This window comes from Bombus flavifrons, chromosome 15 (assembly GCF_040668555.2).
Source record: "Bombus flavifrons isolate JBK064 chromosome 15, iyBomFlav1_principal, whole genome shotgun sequence".
Lineage (NCBI taxonomy): Eukaryota > Metazoa > Arthropoda > Insecta > Hymenoptera > Apidae > Bombus > Bombus flavifrons.
In genome coordinates, this window is record NC_138456.1 from 8,610,123 (window position 1) to 8,630,842 (window position 20,720).

At 32.2% G+C, this 20,720-nt stretch overlaps 3 protein-coding genes across 14 annotated transcripts in view; 1 reads left to right on the top strand and 2 right to left on the bottom strand.

The window, feature by feature from the left end:
- The first annotated feature begins 1,501 nt into the window (after positions 1-1,501).
- Cmtr1 (Cap methyltransferase 1) lies at positions 1,502-5,883 on the top strand. Its single transcript, XM_069128110.1, has 3 exons — positions 1,502-1,916; positions 2,140-4,351; positions 4,442-5,883. Exons 1-3 carry the CDS (start codon positions 1,907-1,909, stop codon positions 4,932-4,934), a joined length of 2,715 nt encoding a protein of 904 aa, XP_068984211.1. The 5' UTR covers positions 1,502-1,906; the 3' UTR covers positions 4,935-5,883.
- On the bottom strand, positions 5,229-7,405 carry LOC138187386 (nudC domain-containing protein 1). Its single transcript, XM_069128111.1, has 4 exons — positions 7,048-7,405; positions 5,966-6,944; positions 5,527-5,891; positions 5,229-5,456 (listed from the first exon to the last, which is right to left on the bottom strand). Exons 1-4 carry the CDS (start codon positions 7,160-7,162, stop codon positions 5,245-5,247), a joined length of 1,671 nt encoding a protein of 556 aa, XP_068984212.1. The 5' UTR covers positions 7,163-7,405; the 3' UTR covers positions 5,229-5,244.
- Positions 7,406-8,089: 684 nt separating this feature from the next.
- axo (axotactin) overlaps positions 8,090-20,720 on the bottom strand; it is a 29,389-nt gene continuing 16,758 nt past the window's right edge. For 6 of the 12 annotated variants that reach the window (XM_069128106.1, XM_069128104.1, XM_069128099.1 and 3 more), the window contains 16 exons: positions 20,150-20,557; positions 19,476-19,679; positions 18,902-19,301; positions 18,065-18,312; positions 17,692-17,970; positions 17,140-17,339; positions 16,782-17,079; positions 15,417-15,567; positions 15,112-15,274; positions 14,537-14,699; positions 14,174-14,352; positions 12,668-13,094; positions 12,002-12,081; positions 11,263-11,433; positions 8,684-8,738; positions 8,090-8,238 (listed from right to left, as the gene is read on the bottom strand). In XM_069128106.1, the coding sequence (XP_068984207.1) occupies positions 8,090-8,238; positions 8,684-8,738; positions 11,263-11,433; positions 12,002-12,081; positions 12,668-13,094; positions 14,174-14,352; positions 14,537-14,699; positions 15,112-15,274; positions 15,417-15,567; positions 16,782-17,079; positions 17,140-17,339; positions 17,692-17,970; positions 18,065-18,312; positions 18,902-19,301; positions 19,476-19,679; positions 20,150-20,557 (3,575 nt within the window). Of the gene's footprint in view, positions 8,239-8,683; positions 8,739-10,074; positions 10,173-11,262; positions 11,434-12,001; positions 12,082-12,667; positions 13,095-14,173; positions 14,411-14,496; positions 14,700-15,111; positions 15,275-15,416; positions 15,568-16,781; positions 17,080-17,139; positions 17,340-17,691; positions 17,971-18,064; positions 18,313-18,901; positions 19,302-19,475; positions 19,680-20,149; positions 20,558-20,720 lie in introns of those variants that run through there. The other 6 variants (XR_011175162.1, XM_069128101.1, XM_069128100.1 and 3 more) reach the window with 6 other exon arrangements.

A 20,720-nucleotide genomic window follows, 5' to 3' on the forward strand; every position in this document is an offset into this window, starting at 1 on the left:
TTATGAATTAAATTAGAAACTTTCAATAATTCATAGCTACGAAATTTATATGTTTTATTCTATTATCGAAGACACATGCCTGTTAGTTAGATAATATAATAACAAGTTTTCTAGTAAAACATTAAAATTTCGACAAAACATGTGAAGCGGACATAATAGTTTAGGGTGTCAGATAATTTTTGGCGACCTTGGGAATTTCAACAGGAGCCCCATTAGTAACACCCCTCATTGTCTTTATTGTTCTCAAATTGCGGTCGTTCATTTATGAAACTTATTTTTTGCGATTAGTTGATTCTGTTTGAATGCAATTTATGGTTTCGACGGAGTAGGAACAGGAAAAACAGAGAGCATACACGAATTATTTATAAAGAATTTAAGGAATATGGAGATAAATGACATGAAATAGTATTTCTGTATGCAGATTCTCTTATTTTCATATTGCTATTATAATGTAAATGTCATAGTACAAACCCGGACGATAAATATATGGCTTATTTAGTTAGAAAAAATTATTGCAATTATGAATTAAATTAGAAACTTTCAATAATTCATAGCTACGAAATTTATATGTTTTATTCTATTATCGAAGACACATGCCTGTTAGTTAGATAATATAATAACAAGTTTTCTAGTAAAACATTAAAATTTCGACAAAACATGTGAAGCGGACATAATAGTTTAGGGTGTCAGATAATTTTTGGCGACCTTGGGAATTTCAACAGGAGCCCCATTAGTAACACCCCTCATTGTCTTTATTGTTCTCAAATTGCGGTCGTTCATTTATGAAACTTATTTTTTGCGATTAGTTGATTCTGTTTGAATGCAATTTATGGTTTCGACGGAGTAGGAACAGGAAAAACAGAGAGCATACACGAATTATTTATAAAGAATTTAAGGAATATGGAGATAAATGACATGAAATAGTATTTCTGTATGCAGATTCTCTTATTTTCATATTGCTATTATAATGTAAATGTCATAGTACAAACCCGGACGATAAATATATGGCTTATTTAGTTAGAAAAAATTATTGCAATTATGAATTAAATTAGAAACTTTAAATAATTCGTAGATACGAAATTTATGTTTTATTCTGTCATCGAAGGCACATGCCTGTTAGTTAGATATTATAACAACGACAAGTATTGTAATAATGACAAGTTAACGACAAGTAAAACATTAAAATTTCGAAAAAAGTTTTGAATCGTACGCGCATTGTGTAGGTACGCTGGTGAGAGAAGGCGTCGACCGGATGTAGAGCTAGCATTGGCAACTCTGGTCGCTATCTTTACTATTCTCAAATTGCGTTCGTCAGATAATTCATATAATTTACATATTATTATAAACTGTATTATAAATTATCGTGAATTATTATACATTATATATATCGCTAAAATAAATAAATTCTACATTTAGTGAACAACGAATCCAAGCACTATCCTGTGTTGTCAGGTTAGTATAGATGGCGCGGCAGTAGCTGCTTGGGGTTGCTTCTAAAGAGCTTCGTTCAGTCCCACTCTGCGACTAGACGGTGACGGTTGTGTCGAGGCTAGTAACGAAAGTGCGGAGTGGTTTCTTAGTCTGATTCATGTATTTTCTATACATGTTTTAACACGTTTCTTGGATATTATTGCATCACAGTGTATAAGATGATTTTTTTATACTTGTGAACTGCTTAATTCTATCGTTATTACTGAGTGTTACAATATTCTTGTACGTGAGTGTATTCTTATGCGATTGATGCATAAACATAACCTCCAAGAACAGGATAATATTTTTTTAAATATTTACACGACAAGAAGAATCGTTTGTTTCTTCATTTGTGTCTATTGAAGTATTTTAATAGTAATACTTCAAATATTTAATTATTAACTGTTAGTAAACAGTTAGAGAAATAAAAATAAAAATGAAGAGTAGTAAGTAATACTGTTCTGCGATATTTATTTATCATTTTATCTGAATAGTTTGTCATTCTATAACTGTAGAGCAATGCTTTATCATAGTTATTTCATGTCATAAAAGTTTTATATTAGTTATAACTTCTTATTATTTATTTTTATTAATCTAATTTAATTTGTATTAAATTCTACTTTTAATCTATCAAACATAGTAATATCATGGTATGTTTTAATAATTCAGATTCAGATGAGAGTGATTATGAAAACGGAAGTTTCAAAAATTTCTCACAAGACAACGATGGAAGTGTCGAAACAAAAGAAACTTATTCATCATATTTTTCTTGTTCAAATGATAGTGATGGTAATGAAGATTATTATAATGAAAGTACTAGTGAGAAGGATAGTATAGCCACATTCAAATCTCATAATGTTTACCATAATTCCTCTTATGAACAAGATTCAGCTGATGAAGGTTGCAGTCAAAGTATGCAAAATCATGCCTATGTACAAGATTTATCCAATTGTAATGGAGAATTGGAAACTAGGACAAAAAGGAAGACGTATGAAGAAGATCCTCATCACCATAGTAAACGACACAAGATTCGCAGAAGCTCAAATAAATCTGACGAGGAGGATATTGATGAAGAGAGAGTTCACAATAGAAAAGAAGTAATAACTCAAGAGTCAAAAAATGCCCTTGATAAGGGCAAAAGGATGATGCGAATGATGGGATATAAAGAAGGTTACGGTCTTGGAAAAAATAAACAAGGTCGTTTAGAGCCAGTTCAAGCACCTAAACAGCATGGTCGTAGAGGTCTTGGACATCATGTTCCTGGACTTGAAGCTTCAGGTCTTAAATGGAATCCTGCAGAGGAAGTAATAAAGTGTGTAGAAGATATGGAATGGATAAGAAATCCAAATCCTAATACACCTACATTAGAAGAAATGCAGCACTGGTTACATCAGGGACCAAAAAAGTTGACGATAGATGATGAAGTTGATTTCTGTTGTGAAGATATAGTGAAAAATATCATCAATGCAAAAACAGTATTTGATCATTTGGATGGCGTTGAAATGCGTCGAGCAAGAACACGTTGTAATCCTTATGAAACAATTCGTGGTGCATTTTTCTTAAATCGTGCTGCTGTTAAAATGGCAAATATAGATAGAGCATGTGACTTTATGTTTACTAAACCAGAAGGTTTGAGGGACAATGAGCTGCTATACTTCGCAGATGTTTGTGCAGGACCAGGTGGTTTTAGTGAATATGTTCTATGGAGAAAGAAATGGCGTGCTAAAGGATTTGGTCTTACTTTAAGGAATGAAAATGATTTCAAATTAGCAGATTTTTATGCAGGTCCTTGTGAAACATTTCATCCATATTATGGACCAAAAGAAAATGGTGATGTTTTTGACCCAGATAATCAAGAGGCATTTACAAATCTTATAATGCAGCATACCTATGGCAAAGGAGTACATTTCATGATGTCTGATGGAGGATTTTCAGTGGAAGGGCAAGAAAACATACAAGAAATTCTTTCAAAACAATTGTATCTTTGTCAATGTTTAATAGCATTGATGATTGTAAGAGAGGGTGGTCACTTTGTGACAAAATTGTTTGACCTTTTTACACCCTTCAGTGCTGGTTTAGTTTATTTAATGTATCGCTGCTTTGAAGAAGTTTGTATTTTTAAACCAAACTCTTCTAGACCAGCAAATTCAGAACGTTACTTAATATGTAAAAAGAAACGGGCTGATACACAAGATGTTGTGGAATATTTGAAGCATGTTAATCGTCTGCTTTTAAAAGGTGGTGAAAATAATGATGTTTTACAGTTAGTATCATATAATGAATTAAAAAAAGAAAAACAATTTGTTCAATATCTACGTGCTTCTAACGAAGATTTGGGCAGAAAACAAATAATAGGCCTGTGTAAAATCGCTGCATTTTGTGAGGATAGTACCCTTGTTGAGACAAAACAAGCTGATATGCGCAAACAATGTCTAGAGTATTGGAAACTTCCTGATGAAACTAGAACGGTTCCGAGACAGATGAAACCAAAAGAAAAATTGAATACTCTTTTGAGAGATACTTCATTCCTTACTACCAATCCAGCACAATTGATGGAATTTAATATTGAAAATGCATTATTATCACCATATGACTGGTTTTGTATGCCATGTGGTACAAAGCCAAGGCCTGATGATGATAAGAAAAATGCTACATTTTATATGGGCATGGGAAGGAGCAACGTGTATCGATATATAAAGAATTCTTGGGTTCTAGTCGATGACATTGCCATAGAACTACCACCAAATACACTTATATATGCAGAAGTTGTATATGAAATGACTAAGGAATTTAGACATCAGCAAAAAGTACTTGCATTGCATATTATAGATGCATTCTACTTAGGAGGAGAGGACATCAGTAAAAAATATTTGAGGAGCAGGTATGTAACTGAATCTTATTAAATACAATAATAAATTATAGATTTTCAGTAATGAAATATTTTTTGAAGGAGTACTTTTCTTTTTTACAGGAATCAGGATATGAAATTGTTCTGTGAAGCTTTGTCGAAACCAGCAGGAAATAATTATGCTCGAGTACGTGCCAAAGAACTATTTCCAGTTGGTTCATATATATGTGAAAAGTTGCGAGTAACACAACGTAAAATGAAAAATAATTGCGATGCCTTAGTATATGAAATGCCAGAAAAGACTTTAGATGTTAATGGTTATAATAACGACAAATTGTATTTCATACCACACAGTGTAATATTTTTAAGAAGTACCGTAAATCCTTGGAATCGGTATGTTAGTAAAACACGTTCCATGACATACGTTTTTAATTGCAAAACAAATGAGAAGATATTCGATCTTCATAGACCAAGTTCAGCAGAAGCAAGCTTCATTGAATCTTTTAAAAATCGCCTTATTTGGCATTGGCCTAATGATTCATCACTTACTATGAACAGATTTGCGAAATTTATTAAAGATAAGTGTCCTGTATATAATACAAGCTTAAAGTATTAAAACTACAGATGTACATATATCGAAACATGACTCGAGCCGCATAGAAGTCAAACAGATTAATTCCATTAAGTTGACTGTTATTTCAAATATGAAATACTTATAATATATTTTAGTATTTAGTATTATATTTCTATATAAATAGAGGTAATTTCAGAAAATATAATTAATCAGTTTGTCTTCTGGGTGGCTCAATTGCAATGCTATTTGTTATGAAATATACTTTTACAAATGATATGCAGTATTGTATATAATGAATGAATGGTTATAAGAATGGATGATGATATTAAACTGTACTATATGATTGTATAATTTATTTTATAAATATATTATAAATATTTAGTCGATACAATTTGTTTTTAGTTAGAATGATTAGATACCTATTTGTGGCAGCTGCTCCCATAATAGGATGAGTTTCAGTGCCCAAGTCTACAATCCATTGCTTCCCAACTTCAATATTTGATTCAGGTCTTTTATAAAGAAATATATATCTTATGTGCTCAAGTATAGCTACATATGAACCATCTAAAACATATAATAAGTTGAAGTACTGTGTGTAAATAATTTGTATTTATAGTTTAATTAAATACTTTACCAGCAGGTGAAAGACAAAACTTTTTGTTACTTTTACTTGCTTCAACGTAACCAAAACCAGGAAAGGTGTAGTGATGCTTTATATTCCATTCCATATCATTTACTTGGTTAGTTATCCATAAGCAACCGTCATTATCGTGCCTTAAACATATCGCTTGTCCGGATTTTGTTTTATACGTATATAAAACATGATTGTTTAGTCCAAGCATAGATAAATGAGTATTTTCCTGTGTAATAAGGTCAATTCTTTGTAGAAGATTATCTTTTCTTTCAAGGTCACATTCTTCAAGTTGTTCAGCATTGAATCCCAAACAAGGTTGACCTTCTTGTTTGTTATCTATTTGATCTGCACACAAATGTGCTAACCTAAACATGAAATAAAAAGATATTAAAGTACAAATAATATAACAGAATTTTCATTATTATTTCAAGTAATGTACCTAAAATGGATTTCAGTAGCCAAAGTTTCATTAGGCAAACACTCTCCACCAGTATCACCTTTAATTAGTTCATTCCACATCAAACCGCTTTCATGTTTATACAGTTCAAGTTTAAATGTATCCTGTTCATATCTCCATGTTGTTAAATTTTCATCTAATCTGTATTGGCATTGCCCTTCAATTAGTATGTTATTATTCACTGTTACCGATAATTCCAATGGTGTTACATTTACTTTAACTTTATCATGATAATGTTTATCTATTGTAAGCCAAACTGTTATCGAATCCTCATCCTGAGACCAACAATATTTTGGGATCTTTAGTTCTCCAGTTTTCTCTATATCCTTCCTACTGTCAGTAAATTGTTTTGTTTTTGGACATTCAAATGTTATATAATCTTGACAAATAGAATGCAAGTATTTTCCGCATTCTTCTATATATACATATTCAACAGCACCATTTACTTTTAAAGCTTTTTTATCAGTTAGCTCAAAGTATTCAGCTTCACTTCCTACATTTCTCCAAATATACGTTAGCAGTAATAGTCTTGTAAATTTTTTTTCGCCTGTACTTCTAATATCACACATTACGATCATAACAGTGCTTATAGTATTCACATATTGTACATCTAATATAATTCCAGGCTCTGCATCATTTAGTATAAAAGACCTGATATGTTCTTGTGCATCTGTTACTAATAATGTTAAACAGTCTCCACCATCAGAGATTACAATAATATTGTTACTAGTAAATCCAATTGATGGATTATATAGAAAATTCTGTATCTTTTCGTTTAAGCTATGGATTGTATATACTTGCTGTAAATTGCCATCCTTTTTAAAATGCCACACAACCCAATTTTTATCTATAAACCAAACTGATGTATCATATGGATTTTTGAATAAATGGTTATGAAATGCAAACAATCGAGTTTCTAAAAGGGAATCACGATTGGTTGTTAACTCTAATCTAAGTATATCTGTAATTATAAGTAACAATGTATCTGTTAAGATCACAATGTATTCTATCAAAAACAATAAAATAGTAAAAATTAAAAATGTATTTTGTTCATTAATCCTTACCTGTTTTCAAATTTATTTCACTGTCTATTGGAACTTCATCAGGACAAAATTGATATTTCTCAAAATTGAGATTTGTTAAATTTCTATCAGGACATAATTCAACGACTTTCGTCATTTTCCGCTGTTTTTTCTTCAAACGTTACTTAGAAATAAAGAAACGTAATTATCTTTAAAACCAAAATTTATAACCTTAGTATGTAATTTGTCCCCAATAGTTTGGATAATATTTTTCAGTACACTTAATCGTACTTATTTCTTCTTCTACATTATTTTACAATATTAATAATATATATACAGCATTGATTTTCTTTATTTTAATTAAGTTTCAGTACAACAACACATTGACAGATTCAATCACTAATTGCTATACCAGCAATCGATATAACTTTATAATCGATATATGTACTTATAGAACGCGATAATATTGAATATAACAGTTCGTGATGAAGTTTAAGAAAGCAATGAAGTGAGACATAATATCAGGCGAGTCTTGAATAAAATTGTAGAAGTATTAGATACATACTAATTTTATATGTGTTTTACGTTGTTTTGACAATAGTGAACAACGTTTCTAGTACAGTGAAATGAAAATAAGTTACATTTTTTCCTGATATTAGAGTGTATACATACATAAGTAAGTACTACAAAAGGGATGTTTGTAGGAAATATTACGTAAAAGTAAAAACGTATCAGAAATAATTTTTATTGTTTCCTTTTTTCAATAAACGCATCAACTTTTCACGGACTTCTTTAATCGACATCTGTCAACATATAGTATGAAAAAACAGCGAAAATTGCTGGTGTCAACCTATATTAACGTCCAAACAGTAAGTATTACATATTTTTAAAATAAATTATAGATTTTTGTATTCGCGAACGTAGAAACTATCATGAAATGTTTAATGAACATTCGTTATTGTATGTATGTATATCGTCACACATATGGATTCTTTTATTTCGCATTTGTTTTGAAATTAGTTATGCTCGCGTATACAATGCATATGGCGTGAAATTAACAATTCTCGTATATATTCGGGAAGCATCAATCCAAAGACAATACTGACTCGACGGAATTTCTATTTCTTGATTGATATTCTTCAATACCAACATAGTTCAGTGGACATCCAAATATTCTCCGATCGTCCGGTAAATAGATTGGTTGTAGATTGAAAATGAAACGCCTTGCAGAATCTAGAAAGGTACACGTAAAGATTCTCAAAGTAAGTAATATATTAGGAATAAATATTAAAGCTGTATAATTCTATAACAATCGATCAGAGCTCCCGAAAGAAGCTTACTTCTTGGGGGAAAATTATACTTTCTTATTTTCTTTAATTGTAGTATTACACGAATGTTGCTAGATTAAAATATATTTATCTTTTTGTTTATATAGCGTATATAACATATTTCGGTTTTGTAATGATATATCAATTAGTTTATAAATTTATTAAAAATGATAAGTTTATATTATATTTATTTTTTTATACTTTTAAGTTTTAATTTTCTAAGGCAATAAACTGTAAAAAATACAGTTTTTTTAGTTATGGAATATGGAAACAGGGACAATGTTTTTTTTTTATTATATTGTTTATTAACACATTATAATTCTCTCGCAAGTAATTAAGCTAATACTGACCTGTAGAAAAATTTTTGACTGTCGTTCGTTGTCCAATACCATTTAGCGTGATGGCCTAAATAAGATTAAACTTGTTTTAAGTAATTTTCAACTTTAATATCTTAGATAGAAAAAATATTATTTCGATTTCATTCCAAGTAACAATGGAAGAACTTAAAACAGGATGAAAGTCGCTGTAGAAATTATGATAAAAATATTTCTTTTAATGCAACATGCACTCAAATGTACTGTATCGATCCTTCTCCCATTATACTTATGATTCATGCAATATTGATTGATGCATCTTTATAATTTTAAATTTTTAAATTACTTTCCTTCTAGTCAGTTTTTAAATTTTCATATTATTTGTCGTTGAAAATTGGTAAATACGTAGTTTCATTCATGCAATTGAATATCTTTTTCAAATATTTTCTTAAAGTTCATTATTTATTAAAGTTCATTCTTACTTACTGTAGTTGTAATATCGTCTTTTCCAATTTTTATAAAAAAAGAGAAAATTATCGAAAAAAAGTAATTTACTTGTTGAGCACTGTAATATTTATTTCATTAATTCTTATAATATTCCTTCCTTTATGTATGCAGATTGTATCACGAAATACATTCTTGGCCCGCAATATAATTTATATGAAATTGAACATCATTATAATGTAATGATATTCTGTACTTAATATATAATTATAGAAAATCGGATTAGTATACAAATCTCGTATAGGGATTTTTTGACTAAAGTACTGCTAGATGCTTTTTTTACTATTCTCTTTGCTTTTTTCCTATTAGTTATTCTGCAGTCTAATGAATATTGGTCACTGTTATATGTACATATATCTCAATAGCAAAGATATATCGATTCAAACATTGTTCCTGTTCAATAAAAAAAGAAGTAATAAATTTTCATATGCTATGACCTAATATAATAAAAATGCAATATACGCTGTTGTGCAAAAATTTCCAGATAGATTTTTCACTTTATATTCCAAAAGCTATACCTAAAAGAATTTTAACTAATACTGGGTATGATGGTATAACAAGTAAAAGATTATGACATAGTTATATAATATTAGTTAAAATCCTCCACAATACTGCTTGTGGAATATGGAATGAAAGATATATTTGGAAATTTGTACACACCATTGTACACGAAGAGCATAAAGGACAATTTTTTTTACAGATAAGTCGCATTAAATCATGCAATATTAGGTATTCCAATGTCATGTAATTCGCATCAATATTTTAAATAAAACATACACACGATGCATAGAAGGATTCACTTTACATCAACTATTATACTATCGTAGTAGGCGAACGGAAATTACATTATGGATAGAATGAAGAAAGCAAACGAACGATCATAAGAACAAACGATGCAACAAGCTTTACGATAACACTGATACCTCTAGGCTTCGTACTGCGTTTTCGTGTCATCGTGTTCGGGATTGTTGTTTAATGAGTCAACACTCTCCTCAACACTTATCCTAGACGAATTTTCCGGCTGAAATTATTATACATATATTTTCGATTATGTTCGTCCGCATTCGAAACTTTCGAATTATTCTCGATTTTCTTTTTATTCATGTTCCATATGACATGATGATCTAATTGATTGCCGAGAAAATGATGTTTATGCGTCTTAGGACTTTTATGGGTATTATGGTATAATTTTCTTTCATGTGTTTTGTGGGTTTACGAGGAGTGAGATGGCACAACGTTTTAGAATTGATTTCCTTAAGGATGTTTTATTCGTTGTTCGTATAACATAATCAATATTGCATATTTATATTTGTATTTATATGTATAAAAAAGAAAGGATAAGGGACGTACATACAAAGCCGACAGAGATAAATAACAAATGTATGATAGATGGATATGAATAACACTGGTGTGTCACATCGCAGCCAAATAATAATGAATATATCCAACAAAATTTGAACACATTTACTTTGTGGTGAAATCGAATCTGTCCTTAAACTACAAATTTTTCTTCACTTTGATATAATCGAGTAACAGTTTAACCCACCAAGGACTATTTCAGGTTGATGTAACATTTCATTTGCATTTGCTTCGGTCAATTTACATTATTGAACTCTGTCTTTTTAGCCCATTTTGCTTAGAATCTATTTCAATACCATTTCTTCTTATATATAATAGTACGAAGATGGAAGAAATTCAAATATTGTAGTATTACAATATGATAAACTTTTCTTAAAACAGGTCTTCTTTTGATACAATAAGTAAATGTGCCTTTGGAAAGTGTCTATTATTCCAATGCATGCAGTTTCTGTACATTCTGTTTACAAAACGATATTTTTTATATGGACAGGTTACTTTGTTTATGTTTCTCGATAATATTGTATCCATATCCACTACTTGGTCCTTTATGGGTCAACCAACTTATACGAATATCAAAGTAATAAAATCATGAAAATCATTTTTCAACGCTTTTCTTCGTTTCTTAATTTAGCTTAGTTCCACGTTTAGTTTGAGATCTTTGAAAAATAGATTCTTGCGATATCGGACCGGATTCGTATTTCAAGGACAAAGACCTATCTATTCAAGGAATAACTTCTTGATGTTTTTCTTACCGACTTGACGAAATCTTTATCGTCAGTATGTTCTCCTTTCAACTGATGTCTCTCCTCCTCATCTGGATTCTGTTCTTTGGAATCGTCTCCTTTTTCTTCTTCTTCTTCCTCAGCCGCCTCCTCTTCTTCGCATTCTTCCAGTTCCGGCTCCTCCTGCAGATCTTCCATCGACTGGAAATCAACGATTCGATGCGTAGAAACCGAATTTATACTTAATCCTTGTACGTTTTATCGTATTCCAATTCTTTTATAAATTTTGTTCTATCGTTCCACTCCTTGGAACGTACCGTAAAAAGTAGCATATGCCGTTGAGATATTTAATAACAAATGCTCGATCAGAATATGAAAATTTGGTGTTATCGTCTTCGTAATAAAAATTAAAAGCTGAGAACATTTCACAATATATAAACTAGAATTGATTTACCAAGAAGAAAACGTTAATTTCCAGAGTAATTCTTTTGTAAAATATTTTTCACGTTACCAGAATTATATAACATTAAAGAAATATCGTGACCAGATATTCGTTTATTTATTTCGATATGTTTTAAAGTATTTCAAAGCGAGCCTGCAAAGTAGATAGAAATACGAATAAAACATTTGTTGCGCATCGATCATGAAATAGTGTCAATTTGAATAAGAAAAAGTGTTCCTTGATTGAGATACTATCGAAAAATCCACTTGGCAAACTGCTTAGAACTTAACATACGTAATTTTTATAAAAAAAAGAAAAAATCTTTACGAATGGATTTGGTTTCGGAGGTTTAGTGATGATGCCTGTATTTACCCCTAGGAGCTCCTTCCTCTCTGGTTCTTCATCTGCTGTAACATATAATTTTAAATAATTTCGAATCTATTTCTACGATAATCTATATTCTAATAATTCCGATTTTCCTATTCTATTTCCTATCCTAATTCTATTTATCGTTATTGAAGACAATTGTTAATTCTCTTAGTAGTCTATCTATGTATAGCTCATCTTCGAATCTTTTCATTGAGCTATTACAATAGAGTTTCGGTTTTCCGAGTCCCGTTTAACCGATGTTCTGTATCGATGAAGAGTGAGAAAGTGTAAGTAATCAGTAAATAGTAAATAAGTACACGTACGATATTACGTTCAAAATTATTACTGTACTCTATTTTTCTATTTAGGATGTTTTACAATTATGCTCTTCACACCTCTCAATCAATCAAAATCCTTTCTGTTATTATCAAAGTTGATTAACATTGAAATCCTCGAAAATCATAAAATTCTATATTTAATTTTCTAGATTATCATTGTAAATAAATATATAAAATAAATAATCACTATATTTTGATTATTTTACATATTTCATATATGCATTCTATTCACTTTTGCACCTTCAAATACAAATTTGCAGCTTATTTATCACGATCTTAAACTTACCTTTAATATGAACCCTTTTATCGTTAATTAAGTCTTTCGACTCCGCGTTGGCCAGCGGTTTATACTCTTTCGCCGCGGACTTATGCGTGCCATTTGGTCTTTTCTCATCTTCTGTCACGTTCTTGAAGCCTACCGTTTTCACGGCACCAGCTAGTTGATCCGTATACTGTTGAGATTGCCATCTTTGAGATCCGGAGGATGAAAGTACGGGCGAGCCAGCGATCCCGGCTTCGCGTCTTCGACGTCGATCCTTTCTTGCGCTTCGCCAAACTTCATAGATGCAGCCGATTACCGCGGTAACGAATACGCAACACAATGCGATGAAGATGTAAGTACCAGCACCTTGTTCCTCCTGTGTCGCGTCGGAATACTGCGATTTATATAAATTCCTCTTCGGAGGATCCTCCATCCAGGATCTGTTGCGATCCTTTGACATATTTATTATATTAATGCTTATTTCATCTTGCTATATTGTTATTTGCTATATTAGAATGTCTTGTATATCGTCATAGTATGTATTTCGAAGCTAGTAACGTGTCAAGCTTAATTGAAAGCTATTGTATCAAAATTCTTTGGTAAGATAACGTGTGCACGTAAAAGTTAAATAATACAATAACTTTGTTCGCAGTTTACATTAACTGGATTTCTTCTACCAATATCTATATTCCATCAACGTTTAACACTTTGACTGCCACGCCGAAATCACATGAGGACACCACGGGAGTATTTTTATTATTCAAAGCATATAATGGTAAAATAATAATAAATTGATGATGTAAGGCAACATTCTTCCCCAATTCATCTTATTGGTGGTTACAGGTAACCACCGTGGCGCCTTGGTAACAGTTGATAGCGACATATTATAACAAGACTTCGTTTATGTCAACAAACCATTCGCATTCGTTATTTCGTCGTAAGCAAAATGTCCAGAATATATTGTTGAAACGTGTAGAAGATATTAGTAAACAGTATTTGCTCATTCTATATATAATAGTAAGGTATGATCACACTTCTAACTTCAATTATATGATTATAATCAATTAATTAATTCAATTATACGATATAATATGATTATATGATTATATTCGTAGATTACCCCTTAAAGATATGAATGCAAACACAGTGCACCGTTAGATGCAAGATTTGTTCTCATTTTTTTTTATTGATGTTCTAATAAAAATGTTTAATTGTTCAATGGGGCACTTTTTATTTCAAAGTATCTTCTATTTATCGGTTATATTCAAGATGCCCTAACTGTCAATTTTCATTAAATTTTTACAATTGTAAGAAGCTCAAGCGCTCCGGTTACCAATGACCACCGTGGCGTCACAGGAGAAACCGTGGCCGATCATATATTTTCAACGTGGCAGTCAAAGCGTTAATATCGCAGAACCTATCAAAATGGTATGTAGCAGAATTTAACTAAGTATGAGTGACTTTCTATATAAAAAATATTAAAATAAATGCTTTACTATTGACAGTGCTTGATAATAAAAAGTTTCTTACAACGCTATCGTTTCTGGGTGGTTCAGGGCCACGTGGTTCCGTGTGAAAGACCGCGCACTGGGCGCTCCTCACTCCAGCAAGTATCGTCGCCCTGACCGTTTCGCTGCCCTGTTTCGTAAATAGCATATATTCCTCGAGCGGTTTCATGCTAGGTCCCCCGTTGATCGATACCACGACGTCTACAAGAAGAGGGTATCCGTCATTTCGTAATCGCAATGTGGCTGACGATCGTTTTGTCTAACATAAGAAAGACAGTATTCTATTAGAAACCACGGTTCGACTCTTACTGCCGACGAATAAACTGTTATCGGTTTTCGACAGACTTTTGTTTTTCATAGCGGCTTGATTTAACGTAGCACTCACTGCTCAGACAGCCGGTGTATCCCTTGTATTCATTGCCGCTGAATCGAGAATCTGTCGTGTTCAGACCGCCTAGTTGAATTTCTGTCACGCCTGGACTATTGTCCTCGTCCTCTCTCGGCTTCAACACTGGCATTGGTACCATTTGCACCGGCTGGCGATCGATCTACAACCAGTAAAGGGATTGTCAATCATTTTAGGAGATGGTATGCCATTCTAAAGTCAAATCTAATCTGTTCGACAGATACTCGACGATGGATGTTGCAAGGCATTTTAATTTACATGAAATGCGATTTGGTTTAAGTATTCATCGACTTGTCTGTATAAGTAGTTATTAATAAACTGTTTTTATTTATCTAGGTAAAAAATTCGAAAGTGGAAAATTAAACGGAATGCAAGTAACATGGAAAAATATATAAAATATCCAAAGTATAGTGCTTTCTATAATACTTAATAGGTGAATTAATATTCTACCGAATATATACTTCTGTAATTCTCAAGAATATTAATTTGCATAAAAATGCGCAGTCTACTTGTAAAACTGGAAAAGCTTTAAAACAATAGCAAGAATAACACACCAGAAGCGTGGTCGTATTATTATCTCGAACATAGTAAATGCTGTGTCGGTTTCCATTTGCGAAGCTTCCCTGACGTAAACGTACTTCATATACGGAGCCTTCTCTGTCTTCTTCAAAAATCAGCCCACCTTGTGACGACAAGGCAACCAGCAAGTAGTAGTTTCTGAAAAAAAAATCTTTCAAAAGACATCTAGGATTCAAGAGCGATTTCAGATCGTGATTATCATTGAAACGAATTCGAAATATAAAATATATTGATTGACAGTGTACGGATTAGAAACATAGAAAAATGACGAAAAACCTACTTATTTTCTGTTTGTAAAAGTAGAAGAACCATGGTATGCTGTTGAACATCGTTAGTTGAGAATGCTAATTGAACCTTCACTTGGTTCACTTTGTCAACCGGGTCGAACTCGCGCTGCAGAACACTCTCGCCACTGAAGTCTGCTCCCTTTTCTAACAAACAACGCGAATTTTGTATTATTAAATTTGATAAGTTTCAAAATCCTTGTAAATCTCTAGAGAAATGTAATAGCTGATTCTCAGTGTAGCAGAAATTATTTTTTCAAATTATTTTTATTATTATAATTTAATATTATCTAACACAATTTATATCTTTAGTATTTAGATAATCTATGAGTTGTTCAAGGTCTTATCATTTGTAAATGAGCGATGACTTTATTTTTCAGGATTGATTTTATTAAGTACAATCGCATAAAACTCTAAGTGACATCATCTTTTTATTGGTCTAATTTATTTTTCAATTGGTCTCTGTATCGTTATGGGAAGTGTCGAAAGAAGGTTGCATCGAAACATAAGAACACTTAGTGTATCTGTTAAAATAAATAAAAGAAATATAAATAAGAAAGAAAGAATAAATATCTAAGAAACATAGATTTCAGATCCTATCTATCGTATCTTTATGTATATGATTTATTTATTAAAAGCATATAATATTTTCTGTTGAGACGTGCATTGTATCTAATTGACTAATTGACATTTTAAACGTTTCATGTGAAAACGTTTTCTATTAACACGCGATCTCTTCTAACCTCGACGCAAATGAGTTTTAGATCCAAGTTTATTAAGGTTTTCTTTCTTGTTTACTTTAATGAATACTGCGTGCAATATTCGTAGATGAGATATCACGTGACATGATGTCGTTCACGCGATCTCTTAGAAGATATCTCGCGTGCCTATTTTTCATATCTCAATATTTATAACTAATTAATTAAATGTTGTTTCACATGAAAGAGAATTTTACATAAAATTTAAAACACTTGTCTTCCTACATTCAGCATCGTTTTCTACGTTTTCTAATTTTTCTATGTTTAATTCCTCTCTAGCAACGAAAGAAACCGAACGAATTATTCTTTACTGAATGAAATATGAGAAATGTTATAAACAATTTATTCTATCGATGGATTCATTCTAAATTAATATATACAATATTTTAAAAAGAAGCAATTCCATCTTTGCGATCGAATAAATTAGCCATTGTACTAGGTGAATCTGTTTCATCTCGTAAATAGTATAAATGATATCGCGTTGCAAGATATCTCCATAATTCATAAATTAAAGAAGGACAAATTTTGTTGTTCAAATCATTTTCTCAAAAAAGAAACAAAAAAGAGCCTCGAAAGAATAAACTTAAAGCAAAAATATCTCACCATCAGCGCAATGTTCCCCAAAGTACGACGTCAATTCACAGTTACAAGAAAACTCCTGTCTTCCAAAATCTTCCGTACAAGTTCCGTTGTTCTTGCACGGGGTAGCGTCACATTTCATCTGACAATTAGGTAGCACTCCTTTGCTACCCTCGTGATTAGCCTCGTTCGCAAGGCTAGGCAAATCAACTAGATATTCTCCGATCATCAATCCACGAAGACAACCGACATAGCCCTTAATTTGCATATCTTCTTTGCCGAACCTCAGCAGATCATTCGAATCGAAGCCTCCTAGATTCACCTATGTAAGATTTCTGATCATTGCATACATTCGATTCAATTTGAAAGTCTGAAATCTCACCTGAAAGTAATTGCTGGGTGGCGCTGGTGGCCTCTGAGGTGCCAGTACTTCCTTTTCTGGATTTATCCAAGGTTTATTCGAGTACGTGTCTAGCAAGATTGGAGTGGCGTTTAGGGTAGAGTTGTACTCGTTCACGTGAAGTGTCGTTGATTTTTCGTTCCGAATTATCGCGATTTGGACCGAAATTCCTGTGTTCACACCTGGAAGATGCTTGTACGTTACATATTGCTATGTCAAGATATATAATATAAATTACTGGCTGTAATAATGTATAATATTGATTATACATTATTACAAAAAGTATTGGAACACCACTGTATCTATTATAGCATTTGTATGCTAATTAGTTAATGCAAAAAATATAAATGTCGATAATTCAAATATATTAATGTTCGTATTATACTATGAAAATATACTATGAAAATATTTTAAAATAAGGTAATATCCTATGTTCCGTTTGTTAAAATAACAGTAAGATTGGGACAATTCGCGGATTAAGAGCCCAAAATATTTCTGAAATAATATTCCTAATACAATATCCCTTTTAATTACCTGGATATTCCACGGTGATGTTCTTAATCTCATTACCAGCGTTGAACAGATACACTATACTGGTGCCATTCGAGATGTAGAGATGAGCAAAATTATTCAAGTGATCATTCGCATACAAGATCAACGAATGAGTATCATAAGTCCTCAAGTTGATCAGAATATTTTGTAACAGTATACTCTTCAACAATACCGTTTCTTCGCTTTCTTCGTCCTTACCAAAATAATTCTTTTTGAGAAACGCACCTTGGGAAGTGAATGTCAAGGCCTTGTTGTTTATATCTAAATGATCGAATCGATAAAACGAGAATCGAGAGATAAAATGAGGAAATACATAGGAGACAGTGGAGATTTGAAATTGTGTGCAGAAGCTTACTCGTCTCGCAATAGGTGCCAAGGTGAGCCCATTTGTTCTCGCAGACGCACTCGAAGTTGCTCCACAGTTCTACACATCTGGCACCGTTCTGACACTTGTTCGGTTGACAGGAGGGTTTGCAGTCCTTTATGATCTCGGATAGGTGGACCGACATGTAGCTGTGAATGTCTAAAATCTCCCCATTCACAACCAAACCACGGAAACAGCCGATGAGTCCTTGACGAACTGAAGAAGTCCTCAAGTGTTCTCTAAGAGACGAGAGTCGGTTTTTATTCTTTTATTTTGGCCAAGTCGTTCAGACTATGAGGATATTTTTCATTTTTGAATGGAATTTCAAATGACGATCAATCCTAATAGTTTCTAATATTTTCTATATTCGTAGCCTCATTTTTCTAATATTTTTTAAATCTCTAAGCATCTTTCGTTTCTCTAATTCTTCTAATATTTTGATCTTTTAATTTTTTGGATATTTATTTCTCAATTAGTGTTTAATCAGCGTTGCATCACCTGGGAGATTATTAGCGAAAACGAGAGAATATACTATACACGAAAAACTAACACAATACGTAAGTCGGTTCCCACGATAAGCATTAACAATTCGTGGGTTTTGTTATCTTCTAAGGTATTTTTGAGAAAGGTTTCTAATTTTTCTACAGTACTTTGTTCTCCCTCCTTTTCTCAATCTTCAAACATTTCTAATAGTTTATAATATTTTACTGTTTTAATATTCAGTCTGATTCTCGTAATGTTTTTAATATCCATAAACCTTTCGTTCTTTAAATACTCCTATATTTCTTTTCTTTTTTTAAAGAAGACACTTTAAAAAAGAATACTCACGCGGTGGCTCCGCCAATAAACATAGAACCTTCGAATGGCCCAAACTCTTCTTCAGGTAACAACTCAACCATTTGATAGTCGGTATTGATCATGAATCTGACGTGATAATCATTATAGTCGATCCAGATTTTTTGCCAGTCTCCATTGTTCAATTTTCTTATGCTCTGCACCTCTAACTCCCTGATAGTACCAGTATTTAGAGTGAAGTTAAACGTCAATCGAAATTCTGAAGTCAAAGCAACCATGAAGGATGGATAATTGCTTCTAATTGGTGGTTGATACAGAAGAATGGCCTTTTCTCCAGTTGTTCGAAAACTGAATGCTATATCTCCTTTCCTCCAACCAGGCACTTCGATGTATGATTGCGAGGTCGTGAAAGTGACAACGTATTTCTGTGTATCTAAAAATTAACGAACGTAATAATTAACGATAGTTAACAATTCTCGAGTGCGATTAAATTTGTAAATCTACGAATCGGTGTAGAATGTAAAAGATGCGTCATGAGAGCTATTGAATCTAAAGAACCAATTACTCTAAACAGTTTAATTTAATTTGATAAAGAAACATCGCTTACTAGTTTCGACACATTCTAACGGTCCCAAGGTAATTCGTCCCTGTGCATCGTCTTCGAGATCTTTTTGTTGCAAAAACACCATACTGGTGATGCCTAAGGAGTCTGGTCTTTCGTAATATCCTTCGTCAGATAGCCATTTTCCTGCGGTTCCGGCGAGAACATCACAGTTACAGCTTAGATTTGCATCGACACATGTCCTATTCACTAAACATAAATGTGAAATCGATATTTCATTAATATTAATACATTGTCAGCTTTATTGATTATTACGATAATTTCGAATCAAGAATGTAATAGAACTCTATTTACGAAAGTACATTTCTACGTAGAAGATACGAAATATAAAATCGTTATAACGTTTGCTATGATATCAAATCTCAAGTATTTCTTATGATAATTGTTGTTTCACTTCTTTATTTTACGAAGTATAAAAAGCACTTTTAACCCTTCTGTGCTGCATAGTTTCTCTAAATAAAGGTTTCTTGTGTCTCGTATAAATCGGAAAATCACGCGATTGAGATAATTAAAGTCACTAATTCATCCTGAAACGTTTTATATTATATGGATTCTCGTTAAAATATGGTTTTTATATAATGAACAGAACGCTATAAATAATTACTACATTAACGAATAACGAATAGAATATAATATTATGTGGAAGTTTTAATACTCACTTCCACAAGGACAGGATCCCCTAGTCACATTTCCTATGTAGTCTACGGTGGTTCCTTTCGAGCTAATGAACCATGTAGCACTGTGCAATTCTAATGGCGCTTTGTAACAATCGTACTTGATGTATTGACTACAGTACAACGAATGTGAGATCAATTCTTGTAGCATCTCTGCAGTGAACTCTCTGTATTTGATGTCGAAAGAAAAATCGGATTCTGCAGTGGATCTAACATCGACTTGCGAGGGCAGATTGTGTTCTACTATAGTCTTTGTCGAGTCCTCGATAGACTGGAACTCGCACTTTACATTCGCTGGAGGGAATCTACCATTTCCATCGATGTCGATTGTGTAAGCTCTGTCCTGGGTATATCCCAATAACGCTAGCTCCTCGCAGGTTTTTCTGTATATAGCTGAAATTTTACATATTTTTGTATCGTTTTTTACTCGTCTTATTAATTCTCTTACCACGATAGATTATTACGCTATAATATTAGGTCGTCCGAAAAGTTTCTTTCGTTTTATAAGGAAATAATGGATGCACAACATTTTCCGTTTTATCTTATTTTATCGAAC

Excerpts from the sequence above, each read along its gene's own strand:
- LOC138187386 (XM_069128111.1), bottom strand. The coding sequence starts at position 7,162 with ATGACGAAAGTCGTTGAATTATGTCCTGATAGAAATTTAACAAATCTC. Across the intron at positions 5,892-5,965 it reads GCTACTGAAATCCATTTTAG|GTTAGCACATTTGTGTGCAG; the intron begins GTACATTACTTG and ends TTTCATGTTTAG. Across the intron at positions 5,457-5,526 it reads GTTTTGTCTTTCACCTGCTG|ATGGTTCATATGTAGCTATA; the intron begins GTAAAGTATTTA and ends TATATGTTTTAG.
- Cmtr1 (XM_069128110.1), top strand. Across the intron at positions 4,352-4,441 it reads AAAAAATATTTGAGGAGCAG|GAATCAGGATATGAAATTGT; the intron begins GTATGTAACTGA and ends TCTTTTTTACAG.